Below are 13374 nucleotides of genomic sequence, written 5' to 3'. Positions count from 1 at the left end.
TTTTAAATAATAAGATTTCCTTAGAAGTAAGGCCACTTGGTGATAAGTAATAATAGAAAGCCGATTCCTTTTACAGCCAGGTTTTAACCTCCAGAAAGCATAGCAATGTTAATGGATTAAAGTGTAGAGCTATATGACATTGAACTTTCTTGCAATTAAATTCTATGGGTCTGTGCTGCTGATTCCCATAACAAAGGGTCATTTTAATCATTTCACATGTTGTAGTGCATTAATCTGTATAAAATTTTCTGTGATAAAGAACATTTATTAATTCAAAATTTTGGGGTCAGGATGGGTTGTTACCCACTTTTCTTACTGATATAATTGAGACCACATTGTAGAATTAATGGCGGAAGAAATAAGGTATGCATTGACTGGAAAATGAAAATTATTTCTGATAAAAAACCGAAGCCCTTGATGTATCATCTGGAGTCACCGCCAATCCGTCTTGTAACTCCAGCGGAGGGGAACGAGGGAAGGTGGACTGTGACCTCACATTATGCTTACTCATTCTGTTTCTAATCCCTGCAGGCAGTGTTTTCATTTATTTCTTTATTTTTCTACCATAGATAATAAAAGCATTGTAGTAATTTTATCTAGAGCGTGGTCCTGCCAGCTTTGACAAAGCAGCGTTCTTCTCTTAAATGTATTTGACCAAGTGATTTTTTTAACAAAGGTCTATAATTCAAATTGTTCAAATCATATCATTGACTAGAATGGTGACCTAAGGGAATTTTCACATGTATGCCTCACATCTAGGCCCATAAAAATGAAAAGAGGCTCTCTAAATAAAGCCATTCTCAATATTATTTTTTGAACTTATTTATCATTTGGGGATAATTTCTCCATAATAAATTTATAGACCAGAACTCCTGTTGTCAAGGTCAGACTGGGTAAAGCAGACATTGATAGTCAAAATGAATTTGGGGCAGAATGACTCCTAAAATATTAGTTATATTTAATTCAGGGAAGGTCTTTTTTTTTTTTTTTTTTGTATTTTTCTGAAGCTGGTAATGGGGAGAGACATTCAGACAGACTCCCGCATGCGCCCGACCGGGATCCACCCGGCATGCCAACCAGGGGCGATGCTCTGCCCACCAGGGGGCGATGCTCTGCCCCTCCAGGGCGTCGCTTTGTTGTGACCAGAACCACTTAGTGCCTGGGGCAGAGACCAAGGAGCCATCCCCAGCGCCCGGGCCATCTTTGCTCCAATGGAGCCTCGGCTGTGGGAGGGGAAGAGAGAGACAGAGAGGAAGGAGAGGGGGAGGGGTGGAGAAGCAGATGGGCGCTTCTCCTGTGTGCCCTGGCCGGGAATCGAACCCAGGACTTCTGCACGCCAGGCCGACGCTCTACCACTGAGCCAACCGGCCAGGGCTAATTCAGGGAAGGTCTTATACTATAGTATAAGCTTTTCATCACATTGTACTTCAAAAGCTCCCTGTAAAATAATGTGGTCATTTATAGTTGTAACTTCAACATACGGGCTAACATCACCGTCAGTCGAACATACTTGACTCATTTAAAGCATAACACAGGAAGCATCCTACAGAGATTAGAGTGACTTACAGGGCAGAGTTGATTTTCCAGGTTTGATCTTAGTGAATAGCTATATTGGATCTAAGAAGCACCAAAAATTCAAATATTTTTTTCCTAATATACTTCCTCTAAGTCTTCTAAAGAAACCCTAGCCAAAAGTATTCATGGGGATAACAGTGATATGGATGAATTATGACAGTTGCCTACCTCTGAAATATGAAAAAAAATCAAGGCATGGTTTGATCAGTGAAGTAGAAGAAGGGACACAGTCACATAAACAACTGATGGTAAATGTTTCTGATTAACCAGCTTCAAAAAGCTGTTCAGCTATCTGCAGTGCATTCGTCCTTCTCCAAGCAACGGAGCAGCAGTTGCTGTAGATCACAATAACCTTTGTAGTGACTTTTCAAGTATAGCATTAAATATATGGTCTCAGGATTTTTTGAAATAGCATGTAAAAAAAATCCAGGAAAAGGAAAACTAAATACACACTCACAGTGTTAAAGAAAGCAGATGCACACAATTTGTATCTGTCTAAACATAGACCGAGTTAAAATAATTTAGGTTATTGCCTGACCAGGTGGTGGCGCAGTGGATAGAGTGTCGGACTGGAATGTGGAGGACCCAGGTTCGAGACCCCGAGGTCACCAGCTTGAGCGCGGGCTGGAGCAAAAAAAAAAAAAAAAAAAAGCTCGGACCCAAGGTCGCTGGCTCGAGCAAGGGGTTACTTGGTCTGCTGAAGGCCCACGGTCAAGGCACATATGAGAAAGCAATCAATGAACAACTAAGGTGTCACAACGAAAAACTGATGATTGATACTGCTCATCTCTCTCCGTTCCTGTCTGTCTGTCCCTATCCCTATCTATCCCTCTCTCTGACTCTCCCTCTGTCCCTGTAAAAATAAATAAAAATTATAAAAAAAAACAATTTAGGTTATCAATTTACCTTAATTGTTGTGTTTGTTTCCTTGATGTTGTACAACCAATAAGTAAACAAAATTTGGTTTAAAAATCTCTTTACATGTGATTTTGTTTTATTTCACCGATTGAGTCCAATTACATATTACCACTTTCTATTATGCCTCAGTTACCTCATGTATAAATTGAAGATAATAGTAACCGACTTTATACGGTTATTATGAGGAATAAATGAACTAATGCATGTTTAGACTCTTAAGAACAATGCCTTGTAAGTGCTTAATAAATATTAGCAATTACTACAATTATCATCAACATTTTAAGCCTAAATTTGACAACAGGTTAAATCTCTGACCTTCATTTAGTATAATCCAAATGTTGTATAATTGATCAGCCTACCTGAATGATATTATCCTCAGATGATCCAAATTTGCTAAACAGGTTCTGTCCTATCTACCACTATGATCTTCATAAAATAGCTTATATTTCATGAAATTTTTATTGTTTCAATAAACTCAAATTTTACAGAAAACTTGAGAATATTGTAAATGGAAACTTATTCACAAATAACACAGTACAGATTATGTAACCAAAAGACTATTTTCCAAATTTTTTTAGGTTACAATTTTAAACCAGTCAGCACATTTACAGTTGGCAGTATAGAAAAGACTAGTTTACCATCAGATTCCTGACATAAAGATTGGCTGTTTGTCACATGTACAACCTGCAGCCATGATTATCACAAAAGCCTGGCCATGGCTATGCTAAGGACTCATTCTACTAAGATCTCACCAGTTTGGTTTTTACTGTTATCATTTCCATTTGTAAAACAAATTTTGCCATAAAGTTTTCATAAGTATCTTAATCAAGGCCAGAAATGGTTAAATGAATGGCAATGTCTGTTTAATATTGCCAATTAAGAATTGGTCATCAGATTTTATTCCTGCAGATTTGAAGGAATTGGCATTATATAAGTTATCTCATTAGTAAAAACAACCTGAAATGGCATTAACCTCTCTAAAATGTTAGTAATATCTGAAAGTTTAGATGGCTTTATCTCAGTTCACAACCTTTTTAATAAGTAATAATAAAACCTGCATGACAGGCTTCTGGGAATCAAGCTTTTTTCTTTAGACAAGTTATAATGCACTCTTGTCCTTTGAAAGGATTTCATTAGGGTGGACAATGATATAAGCTACCGCTAAAGGATCTGATTGTCCTGTGTCTATATCCTGGGCCTTGAAATAGCAGTCCAGATTCCTACCTTGACAGCAGAACAAGCACTTGCAAGAGAGAACAGATTTCAGTGATGCGGATATGCTACATGAAATATGGACAAAGGGCCTTTGAGTTGTTCCCAGTCCTGAATTAACTTCTCCCATTAAACTGTCATTAAGTTGGGTTATTGTTGTTTACATTTTTTTTCTGTTTCCCACATTTTTCTTAAGCTACTTAAAGAGATATCAAGGAAACGCAGAAGCATCCGTTATGGGAGGGAAGTTGAATTAAAGCCATATATAGCCGCTCACTTTGATGTCCTTCCCACTGAGTTCACCCTGGGAGATGACAAACATTATGGTGGATTTACAAACAAGCAACTCCAAAGCGGTCAAGAGTATGTCTTCTTTGTATTAGCAGTGATGGAACACGCAGAGTCTGTAAGTTGACTGTGAAGGCATCTGTTTCCTTGGCATTCTTGTACATTTTCACCAGAATATGATTATTTGGGGATACATAGGTATTGCCATCCTAATTATTTCTCATGAGCTGTCATGAACTTAAACCTCGTAACTGCTGTCTACTTGATGAATGCTGATGGGTAACCTGGTTGGGCTTTCCTTACAAACAGAGCTACTTCTCTGATGACAAGGAATTTAGGTGGACTTCTAGTATATGAAGTGCCACGTTGTTAGGACATTGTTCTCGAGACCTTTTGATGTGGCACAAGTATTGCTAGGAGGGCGGTAACCATCAGTCCTTACATATTTTTGCTCATCCTTTTAAAATAGCTGTTATAAAAAATAATTTTTTTTTGGCATAGTACCTAAAAGACACCAGTCTGTGTGATTACAATAGGGACAAGGTTTGAAATTACACGTAGTATATTTGCAGATACATGAAAATATTAATAGAGGGCAATTGTTTTATTTTCCTAGAACTGCCAGTGAGCCCACAGTGCTCTCTTTCCAAATTCATGGGGCGTTCTGTCTAGGAAGAGGCAAGCACAGCTGGCTTCTTTAATTGGAGCAATTTACCAGGGACTTTATCAGTGAAAAGCCAAGAAAGTTAGGAAATAATTCAATAAAACAGAGAATTCCTAAGGTACTCTAAGTAATAAGTTGTATTCTTTTATGTAATTCATCTTGCTCTTATGTCATTTTATGCTTCAGTTGCTTTGAATGTTAAAAAGAGAGAGGAGGAGAGAAATTGTAGATGGGAAGGAGCTGGCTTTTGATGTGGCAGTTTGCATTAACATTTAATACACATATTCTAAACTGTATCTTTCTAATAGATTAGGGCTTAAAACTGACAGGTGTGGCAACTCTGTTGAGCCAGTCACTTCTGTGCATAAGAAGCCTGAGAGGTATCAAAGATTTCTCCATTCCAGGTGTGAGTGTGCACAGTGGGACTGCTCTTCAAATGACTGAAGGAATTCCCCCATGGAAAATCAACACACAGAGGCAGCCTTTCTGCCTGGTTTACCTTTGTGCACAGAATGCCATTTGAAAACAAAGTGACGGGCTTCCTGGAATTTTAATGCACGGATATGCTTTCTCTGTCTGGTTGAAGGTTTTAAGGCAAAACATCAAGGGAATAGAATGTTGGAATCTTTTTTTTATTTTTTTAAATGACTTTTAGATATTAGAAAGTAATTTTCTTTAAATAGCTCCAGGGTGTTTCAGAAAGCACCTGCAGACCATTGAGTTAGATCAGAGAAGCCAGCAAAGAAGAGGAATCTCATCAGATCATAGGCTGATTGTACCCGCTTTCAGAGAGACTCGGTTTCTAATGTCTCCCAAACGTTTTCAATGGTGTTTAACTGCATCCTCATTGATAAAGCATCTACACCAGGGGTCCCCAAACTTTTTTACACAGGGGGCCAGTTCACTGTCCCTCAGAGCGTTGGAGGGCCGGACGATAAAGAAAACTATGAACAAATCCCTATGCACACTGCACATATCTTATTTTAAAGTAAAAAAAAAAAAAACAGAACGGGAACAAATACAATATTTAAAATAAAGAACAAGTAAATTTAAATCAACAAACTGAGCAGTATTTCAATGGGAACTATGCTCCTCTCACTGACCACCAATGAAAGAGGTGCCCCTTCCGGAAGTGCGGTGGGGGCCGGATAAATGGCCTCAGGGGGCCGCATGCGGCCCGCGGGCCGTAGTTTGGGGACCCCTGATCTACACCTTCCCTGTACATCATCACACTGTTTCATTAATCATGTAATTAGGTTTTTTCCAAATATATTTTCTGAATTGTTCCTTTTCTTAATCAGCTTTCTCAGTATTGCTGTCAGAGCTAACAGCGTGGCCTGTATGTTTCCTGTTTTCAGGCCAGAGCTTACTTTATAGAAGAGATTTGTATTCATCTAGTATGATGTTAGCAGTGATGCCATACTTTTGTAAGCCTCTAATTTTCATGAATAATTATTAATAAAACACCTAATCACTCTAAGGGTAGACTGATAATTTGCATAGAGAAAATGTCCCCTCTCACCAAAGACTGAAGCTTTACCCCAATCTGTTGCCTTATTTCAAGAACATCAGAGGATGGGTTTAGAATGACGAACAGTTTGATCTTTTCTGTAAACCCCCACACACACATACACACACACTCACACTGAACAAACCCTACTTTTCACAAGGCTGGCGTCATTTTATGATTTTGTGTTCCTTTCATTATTCACATCTCTGGTTCCTGATCTATGGGGTTTGGGGAAAACTCTGCTTAGATTTCTATCCTGGCTAACCAAGATTATTATCTCAAAGGTTCTTGGTAAAGAATTTTAAATCAGAGAGTTTTGCTTATTGTTGTCTACTAACAGTTTGAGTGAGACCTACAAAACAGAGAAGGGAAAGTGGGAACCAAACAACCAATTCTACTTCTGTGAAGATTCATGTGTCTTGGATATTTAGTATCTTTGTCAAGTCCTTTGTGTAAATCTTTACACTGTACGTAACTCTTTCTTATCTGCTTCTGGGAAGGTTGTAAATATACTGAGTTGTTATCTTTTTTGTTGCATTAGAAAACCCCAAAGTCTAGTTAATCTCTTTCCTGTGCACAATGAGGACAATGGGAAGGAGGAATTGTTTACAAGAATATGGTAGGGCATGTGTTCTCCAGAGTGACTGTGAGATATTGATACTTAAAGTTATCATTTTTGATCTTCACTAAAAATTTTTAAATGCAGATTGAAAAACTAAATATATTTACTGATCATAGAAAAAAATAAGCATATTTGTTCATGCCTTGATAAAGTCAGCCACTTGAATAGATGAACATTTTATTTTATTAAACAAAGATTTGTTGGGAACTCACTAGTGCAAAGTTCTGGGCTAGCTGCTTTAATCACACAAGCATATATAGTATATAAATACCTATATTCCAGAACTTTATAGTTTTATTTGAAAAAAGAAGACATAGGCACAGATTTAAAAAAAGTTAGTTGGATGAATGCCATCAAAAAAATAAAGGACTACCTAAATTTTTTAAATTAAATTTACTTACATTTTGTGTAATATACTTGATTATTTCCAGTTAAGGAGAGTTAGCTTCATTGAAAGCAGTATTTCTGTTGAGCCTTGAAGATAAACTGGATTTCTGGATCTAAATGTTGTGGAACTTGTGAGAGGGTTAAAGAGAGAGAAGCGAGTATTTGGGGAGTAGTAACAAGAAATTCTCTATGATGGAATATGTTTTATATGGTAAGAAAACTTAAAACAAAATTGTGGAGGCCCTTAAGAATCACCCTGAGGAGTCACCCAAGGTCCTCCTGAAGGTTTTCTAGCTGTACTTTAGAATAATAACTCTATCAGCAATAGAGACTCTTAGAGGAAGGAAGAAACTCTCAGTATGGTTTGGATGAGCGTGAATGACATCCTGAAGAAAAGTGGTTCTGTGAGACAAGAGAGTAGATGGACTCAGGGGATACAGATTAGGTGAAATCAGCAGTTTTTCATTTCTAGCTATTGAGAGGCTGAGAGAAATAAGCAAGTCAGAAGGAGAATATATGAGAAGCAGGGAAGTAACACATGCAGTTCTTGACTTTGGGACACATGCAGGAATGTCTAGAAACAATTGGAAATGAAGAGCTGGAACTTAGCAGAATTTCTGAGTTTAGGAGCATCTTGAAGAAGTAATCTGCATAGAGGTTGGTAGTTAAAGCTGGGGATGACCTTGCCAGATAAGAGAGAAAAAGGGGGACTAGCAGAAGAAAAAACAAGAACGCTGGCATGGGATGGACGCAGAGGCAGATAACAAGCTGTGGTCATTTGGCGAGGCTGGGAAGGGACTAGAGCATTTTAAAGAAGACTTGATCAGCTGTGTCAAATCTGGAAAAGATGTCTAGGAGGGTAAGAACTGAATAATGGCAATTATATTTGACAAATGAGACACCCAGACCAGTGCTGGAGTGAGAATAGATAAGGAGAGAGTAGAAGAGGTGGGGTGGCCCATGGATGTAGATTGTTCTCTATTGGAAAAGGAAAACAGAGGACCTTAAAAGGGGCAGGGTTAGGAGAATGCAGTTTTATATAGGCTAACATAGGACAGAACAAACAAAATACTATAAAAACCAAAATCACAGATACTCAGTCCATTCTTTTACCAAGTAACTGTATTTTTCCAAACTTTATGAGGAAAAATTAACAAATATAATTATGTATATCTTTAAAGTGCACCAGATGAAAATTTGATATCCACATACATGGTGGAATATTCGAGGACATCTGTCCTCTCACATGATAACTCTTCTTTTGTGTGTGATGAGACCCTTTAAGGTCTACTCTCAGTAACTTTCATGTACCCAGTACTGCGTTATAAACTATAGTCACCAGGCTGTACATAGATCCTGAGAACTTACTCTTCTTATAACTGAAGGTTTTTACCCTGTGACTTACATCTCCCCATTTCTCCCCTCCAGCATTTGGCACTCACCATTCTATTCTCTGCCCTCTAGTTGGATTTATTTCTAGTGTTGCAAATGGCAGGTGTTCTTTCTTTTTTATAGTTGAATAATATTCCATTGAAGTTGTATCTACACACACACCACATTTTCTTTGTTCATTCATTCATCAGCTAACACTCAGGTTGTTTCTATATCTTGGATATCGTGAATTATGTTGCAGTGAACACAGGCATGCAGATTCCTCTTCAAGATGGTGATTTCATTTCTTTTGGATGTATATCCAGGAGAGGGATTGTGGATCATATCATACTTCTGTTTTTAATGTTTTGAGGAACCAATATATATATTTTTCTTAATGGCTGTACCAATTTACATTCCCAGCAGTTGGGAACAATCATACCCACCTCTGAGCAGTAACTGTAATAAAAATAAATGGGAACTGCTAAATCCTTTCAAGTTCTAAAAATTTTATGTTCTGGAAAGCCATATCATCAGTTTTATATATCTTGCATCTATAATTTGAAAATTTGGCCTCTTTTGAAGTTGTAGACTTTGTCCAATTTTTGGCCTCTATTTTCTAACTAACATACAGTACTAAGGACTGCTTACATAATTTAACATTTAATGAAATATGAATATTTTGCTTTATAAATCTTTACTTTTTAAATTGGTTTTCTTAACTGGGCAGTCATGTCTTGAGGACTGAAATTAATATTTCTGTTGATTTTCACATAGCCTAGGTACATTGGCAAAGTATAAATGCTCATTGAGCATTTCACAACTGGTTAATTACTGGTAGTTCATAATTCTTAAGATCATTTAATAAGCAAAAAAAAAGTATATCTGGAATAATTTATACCATCAAAAATGATTTTATTATAAAATGCTTTACTGTATAAGGATATATAGATTGCAAGGCCTCTTTCACTTTCTTTCCCCTCCCCACTTCTCCTGCTTTTTATTTACTAACATTGTTTCACACATTTATCATCAGATCCATTCTATCTCATATCTTTGCTGCTTCTAATACTGAAGTTATACGCTGGAAGACATTCATATATGACCAACATAGACTCTGTCTTTCCTCAGAAGATGTATGCAACCAGTCCCTACTCAGACCCTGTTGTGTCAATGGACCTGGATCCACAGCCAATCACTGATGAAGAAGAAGGCTTAATCTGGGTTGTAGGTCCTGTCCTTGCAGTCGTCTTTATCATCTGCATTGTCATAGCTATTCTTCTATATAAAAGGTATGTTTGTCCAATGTTTCTATTGCAATCTTGGGGATAGCCTTATTTTTGAAGACTTGTTATTCCTTCTGTGATCATTATGTAGTTGATCTTAGTAGACTACTTTAGTGTAGCCCCAGTAATCATTGGAAAATGTTTTCATTAGAGCTAGAATGAAATTTAAAGACTTCTATTTAAGATCCCATTCAGTGTGAGGGGGACTCCATTGCCTAGTGTGCACAGACCTTGGCTCTTCTGAGCTAATTTATGAGCACTTTGCCTGATGTTTGAGACATTAGTGCATTAAACAGATAATTTCATGTAAGCTGACATTTGGTTGTTTTAAACAATTAATTGTTCATTTTGGCATGGTTTTTGAAACATCATAAACCTGTACATTTCTGTTCATTTTATAACTCTTGTGTGCACATGTGCCGGAATTTTTCCTATAGCCATTTCTCAACACTTAGCAAAGTAGCTAAAAATGGAAGATTAGAAAAGGAAAAAAATGAACATTTTCCCTCTCTGCTTTTCTTCTAACCCCTGTCCAAATCTTCAGTACAAATCTTCATTTGTCCAAAAAGGGATGTGAGGTACCACTTTCCCTTTTTAAAAATATAACCTTAACTTTTATACTCTCAAATAGCAATCTGACTTACTATCTTTGATTATAGTTAGGAAGCAGACAGTTTACATCAATCCCATGTTTTCTGGTTGTCCACTCTTTTTAAATTCAATTTCTTCCTTCATTACATAAAAGCAAGATTTTCTCCCCAAATCACTGCTTTAGTTGAAAGGAACATTAATAATTCTTCAACCCCTAAATCCTTTTGACTTAAAAATATATTATAAATGTATAAAATTATGAAAATTAACATATATAATACATTCTCTTAAACATTTAGAATGACTGAATTCTAAATTATCTTCAGTTATATTAACTTTTCTTCCAATTCAAGTTTTATTTCATGAAACTTTGTGTTTACATTGTCCTTTGTAGTGTTTGACCTTTCAGAATACTATTTGACCACTTTCCTCTACTATAATGTAGCACCCCCTCTCCCTTTTCTCTCTCTGCTTCCCTCTTTTCCTCTACATCCCTATTTCCCTCCTTCCATTTCTCCCACTCCCCCGTCTTCCCCCTCTCTCATTCTCTCTCCTCATAACCTTGACCTTCAGAATCAGATAAGTTTCTTCATTGTGATTCTTGCTTACATGCTTAATCTGATCATCTTATTTTTATTATTTATTTTCATAAACGTATAGCTCCCTTCATTAAGTTTCTTTAATTATTTCTACCTATATTCCCTTATTAACTATGTTCTTATGTTCCTGGGAGAGCCTTTATTTATTTTTGATAACTTCTTTTCTTGACTCAAAAGTAGATTCTTCCAGACACTTCTTTTAAAAGTTTCTCTTATAAAGCTGTATTCCATTTTATTTCATGTGAAAAAGGGTTAATGAAATAAGAAAAGAACAAAGTAAAGAAAAGTTTATAACCATAACCCCTTAAATTGCCTATCCTATTTTAGAGCTAGAAAGAATGGAAGAAATATCCATTATAATTTTGTTCTGATCATTGCCATCATTCAATATCAATGTCATAAAATAGCTTAAAAAGCAAATGATTGAGGTCCAAAATCTCCTCTTAGTTGATGGTTTCAATCTCCTCACCCCAACTTGTATCTTATCAGTGTGCATTATATTTGATCACCTCTGTCTTGTGCAAGAGGTAAGAGCAGGAAACAGGAGTTAGCCACTTACCCCAGAACAATAATAAATCCTGAGTGAATCCAAGTAGGAGCTGGTGGTTTTTGATGTTCATGTGCTGCACCTATTACCAGAAGAGAATGCAGTAATTAAAAGCAAGAGTAGAATTATAATTGTTTTCAGTGAAATATTATTCAGGTTATCACATCCTCCTGTGGGAGTCAGATTAGCAATCTTGATTACTGAGAGTTTGCAGTTCTCAACCATATCATATGACATTTTGTGATTATTTAAAATGGACAAAACACTCGCCTTATTTTTTGAAGTTGTGTTTCATTTGGATATTATCTGACTATCCTTAAGTCAGGTCACTGAAGGGAGGTGTGCATGAGATTTATGAACTAGTTATGTAAATGCAAAGAAATAGGATTTTAACCTTGATAATTTCTAACATTTGTGATTGTTTTCCATTCTTCATTTGTATGTGCTTAAAAAAAAAATCAACTCAGTTATATGTTTTTTCTAATCCCGCAAAAAGAGGCATCATATTTAAAGGTTTTATGACTCTGTTAAAATAGAGGCACATTCTAGTGTGTGCATATGTAAGCATCGTCTAATGCAATTGTTGGAAGAGGCACACATCCTCGAATGCTAAGTATATTTAGCTAAAGCATCTGAAGGCGCATGAAGCGTTGCTGAAATAGAAATGCTTGCTTCAGCAGTGAAGAACATTCCTGACTTGAAATTTAAGTAGGCCCAACAATGTCCTTCTTGATTATCATGAAGCAATTCAAGAGGAAATCTTCCGTAGGGGATGAATAGTGTCTTTTATAGCTTGGAATCTGAGCAAAGTTAATTATGTAATAAATACTTCATCCTCTTAGGTGCCTTTCAGTTTATGCATAGGTTGTTGAAATTGATTATATTAGCATTATTTTTAAAGTATTTCACTTCCTGTATATAAATGATACTTTGAGTAGGTAATGAGTATAAAATAATGTTGACTCATGTTATCTTTTTATTTTTATTTTTATTACTTTAATATTTACTTTTTAAACGAATTTATTGGGGTACAGGTCCAGTTGTGCACCTTAATAAACATCATCTGCACACTGCATCATGTGACCATAGATAGCCACAAGCAGTCTCTTTTGTCCCAGCCCCCCCCCCACCTTTGCCCACCTGCCCCCTTACCCCTTTCCTTCTGGCTATCAACACAGTGTTGTCTTTGTCTACATGTTTCATATATATATATATATATATATATATATATATTATGCTTAATCCCTTCACCTCCTACCATATTTAATCATATACACCTGCTTATAACACTACTTGTGGTTGGAGAAGGTCTCTAGCTATGGATCTATGGATGGTTTGTCCATATAAAGCTGTCTGAGGAGACATATACTTATTATTATATTAATGTGGAAATAGCATAATCTTTCATCTGACAGTACTATTCATTTGACTTTGCTTTTAATCTAGGAATTTGTAAACCTGCAATACATTGATAATCAGTGATAAAATATTATCACCTAGGCTTTGTAAGGTCCCTAAAATGCCTCTGAATCATCTGAAAATTAAAATGTGTTTGGTAGGTCTTGAGTGTTACAAATTATCTTGCAGTATGAGTTTTTGAAATTTTGTATTCTATATGTAACACGTACAGTGTTTTTAAAATGTAAAGTACAGAAATAAGGAGGTAACAAGGGTTAGAAAACACTAGACCAGGAATTAGTAAAACTGAGTTAAAATCTCAGCTCCATGACAAGCTGGCTCTATATGGAGTGGAAAGTCATGCCAACACTCTGAATCTCTGTTTTCTCCTTTATAAAATAAGTAG

General features: G+C 36.4%; 1 protein-coding gene across 25 annotated transcripts in view; it reads left to right on the top strand.

Annotated features, from left to right (window-relative positions):
* Window positions 1-13374, top strand: part of PTPRD (protein tyrosine phosphatase receptor type D) — a 2469774-nt gene that overhangs the window by 2319450 nt on the left and 136950 nt on the right. For 18 of the 25 annotated variants that reach the window (XM_066368139.1, XM_066368136.1, XM_066368146.1 and 15 more), the window contains 2 exons: window positions 3902-4111; window positions 9679-9839. In XM_066368139.1, coding sequence (XP_066224236.1) covers window positions 3902-4111; window positions 9679-9839 — 371 coding nt within the window. The remainder of the gene's footprint in view (window positions 1-3901; window positions 4112-9678; window positions 9840-13374) is intronic. The other 7 variants (XM_066368144.1, XM_066368143.1, XM_066368152.1 and 4 more) reach the window with 1 other exon arrangement.

The sequence above is a fragment of the Saccopteryx leptura genome, chromosome 2 (genome assembly GCF_036850995.1).
Source record: "Saccopteryx leptura isolate mSacLep1 chromosome 2, mSacLep1_pri_phased_curated, whole genome shotgun sequence".
Classification (NCBI taxonomy): domain Eukaryota; kingdom Metazoa; phylum Chordata; class Mammalia; order Chiroptera; family Emballonuridae; genus Saccopteryx; species Saccopteryx leptura.
The sequence above is the reverse complement of the archived record's forward strand: the minus strand, read 5'-3'. Positions and strand labels throughout refer to the sequence as shown.